This window comes from Quercus lobata, chromosome 3 (assembly GCF_001633185.2).
Source record: "Quercus lobata isolate SW786 chromosome 3, ValleyOak3.0 Primary Assembly, whole genome shotgun sequence".
Lineage (NCBI taxonomy): Eukaryota > Viridiplantae > Streptophyta > Magnoliopsida > Fagales > Fagaceae > Quercus > Quercus lobata.
In genome coordinates this window covers 70,193,102-70,209,700 of record NC_044906.1, presented here as the reverse complement: position 1 = coordinate 70,209,700, position 16,599 = coordinate 70,193,102, and the positions used below count along the sequence as shown (strand labels likewise).

The window sequence follows — 16,599 nt, the reverse complement described above, 5'->3', positions numbered from 1 at the left end:
AAACGGGTTAAGCAAGCGTTTGGGGGATCCTCATAACTTGATTGTAGGAAAGTATCATGGACTAGGCTTCCAATCATGTTAACCTCACATATATCCTCATTGTCTAGTACTTGCTTACTTATGTCAAAAATATTAAGCTCAACAGTCATATTCCCAAAAGAAATCTTCATCACACCACTCCGACAATTGATCAAAGCATTGGATGTGGCTAAGAAAGGGCGACCCAAAATGACATGGATTTGTGTACTGGCATTTAGAGCAGGCTCAGTGTCTAACACAACAAAATCAACAGGAAAATAGAACGCATCCACCTTAATCAGCACATCCTCAGCAATACCTCTAGGGATTTTCACAGACCTATCAGCTAATTGAAGTGTCATGGTTGTGGGTTTCAACTACCCCAAACCTAGCTGTAAGTATACTGAATATGGCATTAGGTTCACACTTGCCCCCAAATCTAGCAAAGCTCGCTCAATGAGATGATCCCCAATCCTGCATGAAATTGTAGGAGATCCAGGGTCTTTACATTTCACTGGATATTTATTCTAAATGATTGAACTAACTTGCTCTGTCAAAAATTCCTTTTTAGGGACATCTGTCTTTCTCTTCATTGTCACAAGATCTTTTAGAAACTTTGCATAAGCAGGAACTTGCTGAATTGCATCAAGAAATGGAATATTAATTTGCACTTGCTTAAAAACCTCTAAAATATCTCCAAATTGTGCACTTTTCTGAGGACTGATTAAACTTTGAGGGAATGGAGCTTTAGGAACAAACCTCCTATCAAGGCGAGAACTAAGATCTTGAATTGGAATTGAGGTTGAGTTGCCCTTTTTTTCTCTATGATCATCCTGTGAACTATGAGTTCCCTTTTCCTTTAACACAATATTTTCATCATCCTCCACTTCTGGCATTTTCACTTGATTATCAACTTGCTTACCAGACCTAAGGGTAGTAATAGACTGAACAGATTCATGTGCATGAGTAGAACTAGAAGAACCATTAATTGCATACTGCCCTTTTGGGTTAGGTATAGGTTGACTAGGAAACTTTCCTTTTTCCCTCTCTCCAACTTGGGTTGCTAATTGGCCAACTTGATTTTCCAACTTTGAAATAGCTTGAGTATTCAAATGGGTGGAACTTTTCATCTCTTGAATGGCTTGGCTAGTTGACTGCATGAAAGTTTTGAGAGACTCCTCCAAAGATGGTTGTTGTCTTGGTGGTGCTACAAACTGAGGTGTTGATTGAGGAATGGGAGGAAATGCTTGAGTAGGTGAACGAAATTGACTTTGTTGATGCACTTGTTGTCCACCTATATTTGTGGGGGAATGGTTCTGCCTCCAAGAGAGATTAGGATGATTTTGCCAATTTGGATTGTATGTCTCTAAAAATGGACTAGCAAGTGGTTTTCCATAATTATTTAGTGCATTTGCTTGCTCAGTATAAAAATCAGGGTAACCAGCTATGGAGGGACACATTTGTGTTGTATGCATAGGACTTGCACAAATAGAGCATGTTTCACTTTGAACTTTATTGACAGAATTCATCCCTCTACCTAAAGCTAAAGCTTCAACCTTACGAGTGAGATTTTCCAACCTAGCTTTTATGTCTAAATCTTCACTAACTTCATACAATCCTCCTTTCTTAATTGTAGGGGCAGATCTCTCTCTACGATTGGAAAAATCCCATTGTTGTGAGCTTTCTGATAGATTCTCAAGAAATTTGTATGCCTCATCATCCCTAAGACTCAAAAATCCACCACCATTCATGGACTCAATCATGTTACGATTTGTCTGAGTCAAACCATTATAAAAATATTGTACCAGTCTCCATGTTTCAAAACCATGATGGGGACACTTTAAGATCAAGTCCTTAAATCTCTCCCAACCCTCATAAAATTTCTCTTGTTCATCCTGATAAAAATCTGCAATTTCTCTCCTCAAAGCATTGGTCTTGGCCATTGGGAAAAATTTAGAGAGGAATTTTGTGACCAATAGTTCCCATGAAGTGATTGATCCAGGTGACAAAGAATTAAGCCATGCTTTTGCCTTGTCCTTCAAGGAAAAAGGGAATAAACGCAAGCGAACAGAGTCATCAGTGAAATTCTGAAACTTACAAGTCGCACAAATCTCAAGAAAATCCTTCACATGCATATAAGGATCTTCTCTATCCAATCCATGAAAAGTAGGAAGAAGGTGGATTATCTGTGGCTTTAACTCAAAATGTGCAGCAGTGGTTGTAGGCAATACTATGCAAGATGGAGGGTTGGTGGTTATGGGTGAGAACAACTCCCTAAGAGATTTTGAATCATCTCCTGTTTCTCCCATTGTGGATGAATAATCAAAACTAACAAGACGATTTTCTTTATCACGTGTCCAAGTTCTCATACACCAAGCACAAAGAAAAAAAAAGAAATTTTTTTTTTTGTTTTTTTTTTATATATTTTAAAAAAAAAAAATTAACTACAACTAGTAGAAGGAAAAATTCAATTAAGACCTAATTTATTTTCCTAACCAAGTCCCCGGCAACGGCGCCAAAAACTTGTTGTGAAATTTTAAAATACTCACAAGTGTACGAACCGTACCGAAGTATAGTTGGACAAGAACGAGGTCGAACCCACAGGGACTTGTATGAGCGTAGGAAAATTAATTAAACCTTAACCAAATTAATCCTAATCTAGTTTAAATAAAAATTGGTTGGTTGCAATTAAATATACTAAACAAATAATAAATTTAAGCAAATAGTTAAACTAAGCAAAAGATATAAAGCAAGAAAAAGATGTAAACAATCAAGAGAAAGGAATTAAGGTTTTGGAATCCGCCTTGTAAATCATATCAGCATATATTTATGATCATTAATTTTTTCCAACCACTGCATGGTAATCTAGAAATCAATCTTGCTATCATGGAAAATATCATCATTAAAATCCTTATTTTTAAAAATCAAAAGTATGTTCTTCTTCGCTTCTTAAGTATAAAATCAAATCATCAATTGTATCTATAACCAAACAAATCACAAGATATATCCAATTCTAAAAATCAAATCATAAATTGTATCCATTGACAGACAAATCACAAGTGATATCCAATTTTATAATCAAGAATTAATAAACCAAGCATTCAATTAATTAAGAAAAATCCTAAATCATGAGAAAAACATGATTGAACTCATATCTAGAATCTCATCTTAGTCAATTGATATGAAGCAAGAACAATTTAAATCATTAAAGAACAACTATTGTGGGAAAAATCAAATCACATAAATATTATTGATAATCCTTAACAAGGTTTCATCCTCAACCTTAATTATAAATTTAGCTACTCATAGTAATTGAAAGAAAACACAAAAATAAAATACTAAACATTAAACTAGACAAATAAAATAAAACTAACTGTCATGGAAGAAGTAGCTGCAACTCTCTACACATTCAGCCCTCAGCCCTAGCACTAGCCTCCGCCCCCCTGAATTTTGCCCTAAAGAGCCCTTAAATAGGTCAAGGAATCCTATTACAAGTTGAATTCCCGTTTGGAGAAAATCCCAGATTTTTAGGCTTCACTTAACCGACAGTTTTGGCCCATTTAGCATCAGAATTTGGACTTTTGGTAAACTAAAAAGTTGTATCCCTTTAAGTTAACGTTCCATCCCAACTTGAATCATCTTGATTGGACATCTGAGCCGAAAGTTATACCAAAAATACTAACTGATGTGCAGTCTGGAATCCTAATCCGAATTGGACTTGGATTTGGAGCAAATTTCCTTTGATTCCTTGCTTCAATTGGACTTAAATTTAATTGGGTTGGTCTTTTCTTGAATTCATGCCTGGCTGGATGTAAGTTGGCTTGATTCAATTGGCCTAGCCCCACTTTGCTTGTAAAGCCCTTGTTACCTACAACACAAAGATATTATATAATCAGTCACAAAATAACATAAAAGTAAGGCTAAATATGTAGATATGTGAGTACTTTATTGTATATATTTCATGCACATCATAACCTCTCATTTCTGATTGTTGCAACTTTCAAATTATTTGTAAATAAAAAAAGGAGTCTACATCAATTACTTCGATTTACCAAATGTAATGATCTTTAACGTGGTAATTTCGCCAAGTTTTCACCAATTTTATTTGCATTGTCTCAAATTTCTAGTTGTAAATGCAACTACATTCATTGATTAACAACTTGGTCCTCTTATAGAATATGAGGAACCATCTTCATTTGAATATTCTTATGTAATTATTTGCTAACAAGAATTTGGAAAGGTCCTCTAATAGAATACGAGGGACCATCTCCATTTCAATGTTCTGATTTTCATGCAATTATTTCCTAATGGTTGGGTTTGATAACTTGAATTTGGATAAGGATTTTATTTTATTTTTTTTTTTGAGTTTCAACCTATAACGTCTGACCAAGATACACCAATTGGTTTTTGGTGTAGGCAGGAATCAAACTGTAGAACTCTTATGCAACTATAATAAACTTTACCAGTTTGAGCTAACTAAAACCCAATAGCTAAAATAAATGAATAATAACCTAATAAGTTATTTTATGACTGAAATTATTAATGGTCCATCAACTTTTTACTACAATTCAGTTATAAATACTAAATAGTAGCAATAAAAAAGGACATTCTACCTCTCACAAACATTGAAGCACCTTACCTCCTAGCTAGTTCCACAATGTGTCTGAGTTTCTATGATTTTGTACCATTGGAACCAAAACTATTCTACAAATTAATACAACATTGTTTTAAATATTTTGATTAGGTCCTCTCATTAAATATGAGGGCCCCATTTACGTTGGAAGCTCTGCATTTCATGTAATTATTTGCTATCAAGAACTTGGAAATTGGTTACCAATTATAACTACCCATGACTTAATTTTCCAACTCCTACACTTGACAAATCTCTGTCCTTTCATAGTCCCTCCAAACCAATTACGATTGTAGAAGAATCTCCTAAAGTGCAAGTAGGTTGTCATTGGAGGTATGTATTAGAATTATGGTTAAGTGATTAAACTTACAATTTCCTAATAACTTAAACTTTTGGGACAATCGGTAATTTAACATGGTATCAGAGCAGGAGATCCTAAGTTCGATCCTTGTCTTCACTCTACCTCTCATTTAAAATGTTAAATTCTCACTTGTTGGGCCCCCACTTATTAAGGGGAAGTTTAGGCCCACAAGTGAGGGGGAGCATTAGAATTATGGTTAAGTGAATAAACATAACATTTCCTAATAGCTTAAACTTTTGGGACAATCAGTAATTTAACATGGTATTAGAGTAGGAGATCTTGAGTTCGATCCCTATCTTCACTCTACATCCCATTTAAAATGTTAAATTCCCATTTGTTGGGCCCCCACTTATTAAGGGGAAGTTTAGGCCTACAAGTGAAGGGGGAGTGTTAGAATTGTGGTTAAGTGATTAAACTCACCATTTCCTAATAGCTTAAGTTTTTGGGACAATCGGTAATTTAACAGTATGGACTATGGATATAAGGCTAGGATGAAAATTAGTGGGGAAACTTAACAAGAAAAATGAGGATTTCTAGAGGACTTGTAGAAAAGCTAGTTAATACGGTCTTTGATTTGGTGGAAATTGAGGATTTCAAATTTTAAATATTTTTCTTAATCAATGATATTTAATCTAGTCAAACAAAATGGGTGGAAAATTTAGCTGCTCTCTAATATGATCTTGACAAAGTGAGCAAATTGCAAAAGTAGAACTTACGTTAAATGATAATTGAATGTAAGAGTATGGCTTAAAAAGTTTACGGCTTCATTAGTGCTAAAAATCTCGACTCTAACTATAGCAAACCCCTTTAATTACTAAATATATAAATTCATTACTTAAAGGGTTTGATGATATTGTGTTGTCACCTGAAAATAAAAAGTCGCCACTAATATCACTTCGAATAAAAATGAGATTGTTTAAGTCTTTTGTAAAAATATTTTATTTGGCATTCCTAATACTCACCTTCGTTGTCAAAGGAATTGTAATTCAGTGGCATAACTTTTTCTTCTTTGTTAGGAGAACTAGAGTTCAAATCTCTCTTTCTCAATTTTTATAACTATTGAATTATTAAAAAGAAATATAAAAGAAAAAAAGAGTCTGTATTCATTACTTTGATTTACCAAATGATAATGACCTTCAATGTGGTATCAAATTTTGCATTGTCTCGAATGTCTAATTGTGAATACAACAACATTCATTGATTCACGACTAGGTCCTGAACCATCTTCGGTTGAATATTCTTCTCATGTGATTATTTCCTAACAGAATTAGAGTCTACATTCATTGAAAAAAAAAACAAAAAACAAAAAAACAAAAAAAAAAAACAAAAAAACAAAAACAAAACAAAAAAAAAAAAAAAAAAAAACAAAACAAAAACAAAAACTCAAAAAAAAAAAAAAAACAAAAAAAGAAGAGAGTCTACATTCGTTACTTTGATTTACCAAATGATAATGACCTTTAACGCGGTATCAAATTTTGCATTTTCTCAAATGTCTAATTGCAAATACAATAACATTCATTGATTCATGACTAGGTCCTCTCATAGAATATAAGAAACCATCTTCATTTGAATATTCTTCTCTTCTAATTATTTGCTAACAAGAATTTGGAAAGGTCCTTTGATTCTCATGTAACAATTTCCTAACAAGAATTTGGAAAATTGGTGCAGAAGTTTATATCAAATTAAAGGCCATAGGACTCAAATTTCCATCTTCTACACTTCAAGATGACAAATTCTAGCCCATCCATTGGTTCCTCCAAATGCAAAGTATGATCAATGGATAAGGACAAAGAGAGAGGAAGAAGATTGACAAGGGAGGAACTTACCAAGAAATTAAGCAAGGTTGCAACATCCTCAAAACTTTTGTCTTTACTTGAACCTAGTCAATATATTTCCTGCCAAGATTATTAAGGTACTGAAAATTGTAGATAGAGATATAACATTTGACTCATTTTGTCTATGGTTAATGACTAAAAATTGTATTATTTTTGTGTAGTGTTTTCCATTTTACTCTCTTGTCTCATAAGCAAGTTTTGGTCCAAGGGAGAGGAGAAGAGGAGATTAATCCTCATGTCACTTCTAATATTATCTTCTTATAGTCACTATTTATTCTTTTAAAATGAAATTAATGATGGGATTATGAAAAGATTAATAAGAAGAAAATTTTCTATTCTATTAAATATTTTTGGCTAAAATATTATTTTTATCTCTAAATTTTACGTGGATTTTTTTTCTTCTCTAAACTTTAAAAAGTTCATTTCTCACTCCTCCCAAACTATTAAAAATATTATACTTGTCAATTTTCAGTTTAAAAGTTCATTTTTAATTCCAAAACTATTGTAAAAAGTTTTTTTTCATCCCTAAACTATTGATTTTATTTATTTATTTATACGAACTTTAGGTTCAAAAACAATATTTTAGCCATTTTATTTATATATGAACAAAGTTTAGCTACAAATTGTTTGTAACCTAAAACTATAACCTTACTCAATAAAATAAACATTACAACATATTTTTAAAATCTATGTGTTGAATTATATGTTCTTTATGCTCTTAATACACATGTCAAATTTTGTGTCAATTGGATATTCTTTACTATATGATCTATAAATTTATACTTTATGCATAATTTTAAATTTCAAAAACTTCCAATTTAAATAATTTATTGATGACATAAATATTAATTTTTAATTTTCAAAATTTTTTGCAAGTATAGAGAATATAAAAAGAAGTTGTAATCTAATGGTAAATTTATATTTTATTTATTCGTTGTCTATCATTGCTGAAGTGAGGTTTCCGTAAATTGTTCTTATATATGATGTTCCTCAAACTTCTCTTTTTTGGTAGACAAGCCAGCTAGAATAGGTGTTGGTAGTGTGTGATTTATGAATTTTGGTTATTACACCAGATATCCTCCACTTTGTTGATAAGATATTTGTTACCTCAATAACCAAAAAATATCACCGCAAAAATTACTTTTCAATAAAAAGTGCCTTTTAAGAAAACATTTATTCGGCATTCCTAATGTTATTAACTTATTATGTCCTACACCTTTTAATGGATTCTAGCATAGTAGGAATCAGATGAGCACCAAAAACTTCGAGTCAATACTGATAACTCTTTAAGGTTTAATTATATCAGACGGTCCTTTTAAATCAATGTGGTGAAATCCAATTCGATTTAGACCACAAAAAATAATAAATAAAAATAAAGATAAATATCCAGTTATTTTAGTCCTTTCAACTTGGCTCCCATTCCCATTATTTGCATTATTGTGTGTGTATAGGCTGTGTTTGGTTCATGTAAAAGCATTTCCGGAAAGGAAAACGTTTTCATGTGTTTGGTTGCATTTCAAAAAATGTTCCGAAAAATATTTTCTGGTGTTTGGAAAAGAAGAAGGAAGAGACAAACCCAGAAAAACACAGACAAAAGCCAGAAAAAAAATCATCAACGATCGACGCTCGACTGGCTAGTTCGACGGCGAGATCGCGATCGATGCTCGACTGGGTTCGACGGACAAAACCCAGAAGAACACGGCACAATCTCGCGATTGACGGCGCGATCTCGCGAAGCGTTGATCGCGATCTAGCGAAGCACCATTCGCATCGATCGCGATCGGCGTGGTGCTTCACGATCGACGACGCGATCGGTGCTTCGCGATCGACGGCGCGATCTGGGCTCTTCTTCCTCTCTCTCTCCGATCTAGGCTCTCTCTTCTCTCTCTCTCTCTCTCTCTCTCTCTCTCTCTCTCTCTTTCCGGAAATACTTTGAAGTGAAAATGAAAGTGTAAAATGATTTCCGTAGTCAAAGGTTTTTTTTTTTCGGTCAACGAAAATCAATTTCCAGAAAATAGAATTTTCTGGACCAACCAAACACCCGCATTTCCGGAAGTGATTTTCACCCAAAACAAACACACCCTAAATATCCACTCATATCATCGCTTCTTTATCGCTTATAACACTAACCACCCAATTCTCCATTTACTTCCTCTGCTATAAAGATGTTCAGTATGGGGAAAATGAATCATCAATACCTGCCTTTATTCCTTGCCTCTTGTTTCTTCTTCATTTCTCATTCTCAAACTGCCTCTAATACTACCTCTCAACATCATTGCCTCCCTAACCAAAGTGCTCATTTGCTGCAACTAAGGCAAGAATTTGTTGAAAGGAATTATTCTGATTACTATGATTATTACTATCATGGTTCTTAGCCAAAGATGAAGTCTTGGAAGGCAGATAGTGATTGTTGTTCCTGGGATGGGGTCACATGCGATACGCAGAATGGTGAGGTGATTGGCTTGGACCTGAGCAACAGTTGGCTTTATGGGTCTCTCAACTCTAACAGCAGTCTCTTCAGTTTGCATCACCTTCAGAAACTCAACCTTGACTCCAACAACTTCTCTTCCTCCACAATCCCACCTGAATTTGGCCAGCTTGTGAGGTTGACCCATCTCAACCTCTCTTTTTCCTTCTTACATGGCCGAATCCCGTCGGAAATTTCATGGCTATCCAATTTGGTTTCACTTGATCTCTCTTTCAATGTTTTTTATTGCTTTATTGGTGGTGATTATCATTATAAATGGTTGGATCTCAGAAGAATTGATCTTGAAGCACTTGTCCAGAACATGACATATTTGAGAGAACTTCATCTCGACGAAGTGAACATTTCATCGTCGCTACCTCAATCACTGGCAAATTTGTCTTCTTTGACTTCTCGTACTCTGTTTTACTGCAATTTGCAGGGTGAATTTCCCCAGAATATTTTCCTATTGCCCAGGATACTATCCATAGATCTGTCATATAACAATGAACTCATTGGTTTTCTTCCCAAATTTCAATTTCGTAGTTCCCTAAAGAAATTGCATCTTTATGCAACAAATTTTTCTGGGGAATTTCCCAATCCAATGGACAACCTTGGGTCCTTGAATGTTTTGGATCTTTCCGGAACAAATTTATTTGGGGAATTCCCCAATTCAATCAGCAACCTCCAATCCTTGAATTATTTGGATCTTTGTTCAAGTAATTTTTTAGGGGCAATTCCCCCGTCTATTGGAAACCTATCACAGCTTACTCATCTTTCCCTCTCATATAACAATTTCCACGGTCAGCTTCCATCTACATTAGGAAATCTCAAGTCCTTGAATTATTTGGATCTTGATTCAAGTAATTTTTCAGGGACAATTCCCCCTTTTATTGGAAACCTATCACAGCTTACTCATCTTTCTCTCTCATATAACAATTTCCATGGTCAGCTTCCATCTACAATGGGAAAACTAGCAAAACTCACTTCTCTGAGACTTGACAATATCCTTTACTATTGGGAAGTACCAACTTTCCTAGGAAATCTTACACACCTAGAAGACTTAAGCCTTTCACAGAACAATTTTGACTGTGGCTTCCCAATTTGGCTAACAAATATTACTAAACTCCGTTGGATAGATTTCTGGGGAAATCAGTTGAAAGGGGAAATCCCATCTGGAATAAGTAGACTTCCTAATTTGTCAAGCCTTGACTTGTCTCAAAACTCACTCATAGAGGCCATTCCCTCAATTTTGTTCACAATCCCTTCATTGTATATACTAAATCTAGATCAAAATCAGCTCATTGTCCCTCTCAAATTCCAAAATATCTCTTTATCACCACTATATTACCTGGGGTTGAGTGAAAACAAAATGAATGAATTGATGCTAAGGTCAATTGTCAATTTCACTAAGCTACAAGAGCTATGACTTTCTTCGATCAACCTAAAGGGCATGGTGGAATTGTACAATTTCTTCAAGCTTAAAGAGCTTCAGGTACTCGATCTTTCAGGTAACAAAGTTTTTGTTTCAAAAGCAAACATCAATTCAACCCTTCCCAAATTTTCATACTTGTACTTGTCTTCTTGCAATTTGACTGAATTTCTTGATTTTCTAAAAGCCCAAAATAAATTGCAAATGTTAGACCTTTCCAATAACAACATTGAAGGTAACATACCTAAATGGTTTTGGAATGTTGGAGAAGATTCATTGCAATACCTAAATCTTTCTTATAACCTTTTAAGCAAATTTGAGCAACCTCCAGTAGTTCTTCCTTGGAAAAATATATACCTTTTAGACTTGAGATCCAACATGTTGCAAGGGTCATTTCCTATTCCCCCATTGTCTACAAATTATTTTTTTGCCTCAAAAAATAAATTGACCGGAAGTATTCCTCCAATGATTTGTAAGGTAAATGCTCTGAAAGTCCCTGATGTGTCTAATAACCAATTGACTGGTCAAATTCCACAATGTTTGCTTAACTCAAGCAATTCGCTTGTAGTATTGGCTATGAGAAATAACCTTTTTCAAGGAAACTTGCCTGAAACATTCAAAAATGGATGTAGTTTGGTGACATTAGACTTGAATCACAACCAAATACATGGGAAGATTCCACGATCACTAGTTAAATGTCGAATGCTAGAAGTTTTGAATCTTGGAAATAATAAATTGAATGATACATTCCCTTTTTGGTTGGAGTCTTTATCAGAGTTAAAGATTCTTGTCTTGCGAACAAATGGATTCTATGGTCCTATATGGGATCCTCATATAAATTTTGGCTTGTCCAAGCTGCATGTCATTGACCTCTCTCACAACAATTTCTCTGGCAAGTTACCATCCAATTACTTTCAAAATTGGAGTGCAATCCAAGGGGTCACTGACAAATCACAAATAGGGTACATGGGAGCTGGCTCCAATTATTACAAAGACTCAATGACTATAGTGAATAAAGGAGTAGAATTGGAATTGGTAAAAATATTGACTATCTTCACAGCTATTGATCTCTATAACAATCAGTTTTATGGAGAAATTCCAGATGGCGTGGGGAACCTCAAAGCACTAATTGTACTCAATTTATCAAGCAATAACTTTACGAGCCATATCCCATCATCTTTGGGAAACCTAATTGAGCTTGAATCTTTGGATCTTTCTCGAAATAGCCTCTTTGGTGGAATCCCTCAGCAGCTAACAAGTCTCACATTTCTTGAGTATTTAAACTTCTCTCAAAATCAACTATTTGGTCCAATTCCACAAGGTGGGCAATTTTTGACATTTCAAAGTTCCTCTTTCGAGGGAAACTTCGGATTGTGTGGCTTTCAATTGTCCAAGAAATGTGGAAATAATGAGATACCAACTTCTGAAATGAGACATGAATCATCATTGGGAGAAGGATTTGGTTGGAAAGTGGTAGTGATTGGATATGTTTGTGGATTGGTAATTGGATTGCTTACTGGACATGTTGTCACCTTAAGAAGGATGGATTGGCTAGTGAGATATTTTGGAGTGAACTTACGTAGGTGAAGATTAAGACTAGCAAAGGCACTTGCTATAGATTTACAATGATTGTAATAGTTGTATTTAAGTATGTAATAAGAAAAGCCGAGTTGAGTGTAATGAAATAATTATTGTGACTCTTACCATTATATTTAAGTATATATAAAAATATAAAAAAGTAAAAAAAATAAAAAAATGTGCACACTAATGTCATATAAGTATGTCACCAACTCACCATAAGCTTAATACAAATCACTAAATCACTTATAGATAGTAATAATAATTAAAAAAAAAAAAAAACGGAATATTGAGTCATGATTTGTGGTTAGAACAAACTTTTGAATTTTGTTCCAAAGACAGTTTCAAATTCACTACTAAAACGGAATATTTCGGTATTAGTATGTAGCAATGTACTATTTCAAAATTACCATTATATATATATATATATATATATGTATGTATATATAATCATAATTAATACCATTTTATTAACCAACATAAATTCATAAAAGCTAGAACATTTAAAATATATACAAAGGATCATAAAATATCATACATAATAAAACATACCAAAAACTCATAAAAATCTTTTATGTAATTAATTAAACTATAGTCTCAAACGTAATTATTTTTTTAAAATACATCTCATAAATAATTAAAGTAACCAAAAAGTTCACAAAATCTCGATTCCGATCAAGCCAAAACCATGTGAATGGGTTATTTACATAATTATTTATTTTAAATAATATTGAAATTTCTTTCTCTTTATTTTTTTTTTTTTTGGGTTGAGAAAAAGGTGATTGGGTGATAAATAACTTTTCTTTTTATATAAAATGGGGGTGATATAAAGCCTACTGGTCCTTATCTGTAGTCCCAAAAATTAATAATTCTTAAAGTAATAATTTAAAAAAAATAATGATCGTTGGTCTATGCCAATCACGGTTTAATTAGTATCTTATATTTTTCTTCCATATTTTGCCAATGTCATTGCTGCATTCTATTCTCATATAAAGAATAATGTCATTCAGTACTTCCTAGAATGGGCTATTCACTTTGCAAAGACACTAGCATGAATTAAATACCTTCAATGAGGTATGCACAAATAAGCTCGCATGAGACAAACATTCTTGACCTTCAATTTTCATGCTTTTGTTAGATTGACATTTCTTTTTCAGAGTATCAATCTTCTCACACAACATTCTATTTTTTCTTTTGTACTTCTTAATAAAAGATTTAGATTCAGATATGCTATGGTGTAAGATGTGATTCTTATTTTCAAAATATTTCAGCATGTGAACAAATATCCTAGCATGTTTCTTTGTTTTTAATAACTCTAAGAGTTCATTGTTAGGACACCCTTCAAACATACTCATAGAGTCATTATCACAAACACTTAAACCACAATTCAGCATGGCCTTTTCCATAATAGCATCCATAACAAAGGGGTCTAGGATCGCACTTAGGTAATTAAACCACAGCAAGTGCACCCGCTCTGATACCAATTGAAAGTTCAAATAGTGTATAAAACACCCTTAAACGTTTAGACCCCCAATTACAAAATAACCAATTCAAGCTTTATGACAAACAACAAGTGTGCGGAAAATGAACACAAGCTCTAAACAGAATTGGTAAACAATCTAAGCCAATTAAAATCACATCCACAACAGAAAATAAAAGGCAAAGATTAAGGGAAGAGAGATGCAAATACAAGGACAACACAACGATATGCTATCAAAGAGGAAATCGAAGCCCTCGGCATAAAACATCTCCGCCGTCCTCCAAGCGGTAAGCAATCCACTAGAAAATGTAGTTCGGATACATGAACAACAATAAACCCTTCAAGCCTAATCTACCCAGTGTACCTAAGCCCTCCAAGCTTCTTGCTCCAACGAGGTTGCGCCGAACCTATTTCTTTTCTAGCTTCCCGGATTCCGTTACTTGACCATAGCATCAACCAATGTAAATTGGTTCCTTCCTAATTACTTTCCAGAACACCAAACAGTCCTCTCACAGTAATGGATATGGTGAGAAAATGTTTTGGTAAAAGGCCTCTCAAGGATTTAACAATGGAGAGGAAGAGAGTAGAGGAATTTGAAGAGTCTCTTATGTGAAGATTGTGGATGAATCAATCTTGTTTTAGTCTAGGGTTTCTCTCTCAAAATTCTCTCTAGAAACTCTCTTTCTTTCGTGGGTATAAGGGGTATTTATACTAGGGTGAGAATGGAATGTGAAGAGTCAGGTTTTTTCAAAACAGGGCTAGCTCGCAGCTTGACTGAGTCACGAGATCCTGCCACGAGATAACTGAACGACTAGTTGTCCTATTTTGTCCTGTAGTGCTCCAGCTAGCATGACGCTTCAACTTCTGGCATGCCTGGCACGTGTGCTACTTTTGGCGGCTTGTAGTCGCGAGTCACCCGCAAGATTCAGTCGCAAGTCTCTGTTTTTCTTGCACACTCTTGAGCATTTCATCACTCTATCTCACTCACTACCCTTACAATAATCCCACCTAAATACGTGGTTACTAATTGCTGAAATACAAGCAAATTTGGCATGGAATAAAACCAACAAGATGGTTGATTAAATTCAACCTTACAAAATTCACTACTAAAACGGAATATTTCAGTATTAGTATGTAGCAATGTACTATTTCAAAATTACCATTATATATATATATATATATGTATGTATATATAATCATAATTAATACCATTTTATTAACCAACATAAATTCATAAAAGCTAGAACATTTAAAATATATACAAAGGATCATAAAATATCATACATAATAAAACATACCAAAAACTCATAGAAATCTTTTATGTAATTAATTAAACTATAGTCTCAAACGTAATTATTTTTTTAAAATACATCTCATACATAATTAAAGTAACCAAAAAGTTCACAAAATCTCGATTCCGATCAAGCCAAAACCATGTGAATGGGTTATTTACATAATTATTTATTTTAAATAATATTGAAATTTCTTTCTCTTTTTTTTTTTTTGGGTTGAGAAAAAGGTGATTGGGTGATAAATAACTTTTCTTTTTATATAAAATGGGGGTGATATAAAGCCTACTGGTCCTTATCTGTAGTCCCAAAAATTAATAATTCTTAAAGTAATAATTTAAAAAAATAATGATCGTTGGTCTCTCCTGCTGGCTCTCTTGGGGTGCTAGGGTGAGGTCTGTGGCGCCCCGGTCACAGTAGCTATGGCTCAATCCAACATTCCCTAACGGGGGGTGCCCCTATTAGGTCACGCCCTGGGGGGGTTAGTCACAAATGGTCGCCCCCCCCCCCCCCCCCTTTTTTTAGCAAAACAAAAAAAAAAAAGAATAACGTCATTCAGTACTTCCTAGAATGGGCTATTCACTTTGCAAAGACACCAACTAAAAAAATACTTTAAATCGTTAGGAAGTAAACCATTAGATATCCACGCAAATTGCAGACTCATACAACATCTAGAATCAAAAGGGTAACCCTCATTTAGGCCCACCAGGCCCAAAATGTGATATCTAACAGAAGGCCCTAGAATAGTATTCAAGCAGAAATGGTTCTTTGATTGTACCGGTTTATAAAACCATGGTATTATGTCACCTTTTGCTATTTCCATCCCTGAGGTAGGTTTTGGTTCACTTTTGGATGGCAAAGATGGATAAAAGCCCCTCATTCTAATAGAGAGCATTGCTTGAGATGTAACGCAATTAATATAAACAGAGTAAGGGAGAAATTAATATTTTTTTTTCCATTCAACCACAAATCTGTTATTCAACGAGAACGAGAGGATAGATTATAGTTTCTACAAGGTTCAATCATATTCCTCCTCTATGCTGCACAGAAACATCCATCAACTTCAAGTTTATTTTAACTCAACCTAGATAACCCTGTCTTCCATGGGATGTGCTTAAAATATATTGGTTTTTTTTTTTTTTTTTTTTTTTTTTTTTTTGTGTGTGTGTGTGTGTGTGCATAAAATATGTAGTTATGTACACAAAAAGTGTACAAATAAAATATTTTGCCATACTAATAATATTGCCCAACTACGTGTCATCATCTGGATGCATTGGATGTTATGTTGGTTGACTTATGTGATCTTAGCGTGGGTATTTGGTTTATATCTTTGACGAGTTTTAAATAATACTACAATCATTCTCCAATTATTCACAAAGGTAAACTTTTAAATTATGTCAGTAACGTGTTGTTCAATTTCTTCTCAAAAAAAAAGTGTTGTTCAATTATGTGAAGAAAAATGATTAATCATTATTGAGCTTTGATTGGGTAATTTAGGCATTTAGCTGTATC

General features: G+C 33.9%; 3 protein-coding genes and 1 non-coding gene across 4 annotated transcripts; 3 read left to right on the top strand and 1 right to left on the bottom strand.

Moving 5' to 3' along the window:
- Positions 1–545: 545 nt before the first annotated feature.
- On the bottom strand, positions 546–2,327 carry LOC115981370. Its single transcript, XM_031103514.1, has one exon. The coding sequence runs from the start codon at positions 2,325–2,327 to the stop codon at positions 546–548; it is 1,782 nt and encodes a 593-aa protein (XP_030959374.1).
- Positions 1,840–1,948, top strand: LOC115982999. Its single transcript, XR_004089817.1, has one exon. It is a non-coding gene; the product is annotated as a small nucleolar RNA R71 (small nucleolar RNA).
- Positions 2,328–9,225: 6,898 nt separating the features above from the next.
- Positions 9,226–10,737, top strand: LOC115981369 (receptor-like protein 7). The gene has a single exon (XM_031103512.1). The coding sequence runs from the start codon at positions 9,226–9,228 to the stop codon at positions 10,735–10,737; it is 1,512 nt and encodes a 503-aa protein (XP_030959372.1).
- A 24-nt stretch (positions 10,738–10,761) lies between these two features.
- Positions 10,762–12,327, top strand: LOC115981368 (receptor-like protein 49). The gene has a single exon (XM_031103511.1). It carries the CDS (start codon positions 10,762–10,764, stop codon positions 12,325–12,327), a length of 1,566 nt encoding a protein of 521 aa, XP_030959371.1.
- Positions 12,328–16,599: the final 4,272 nt, after the last annotated feature.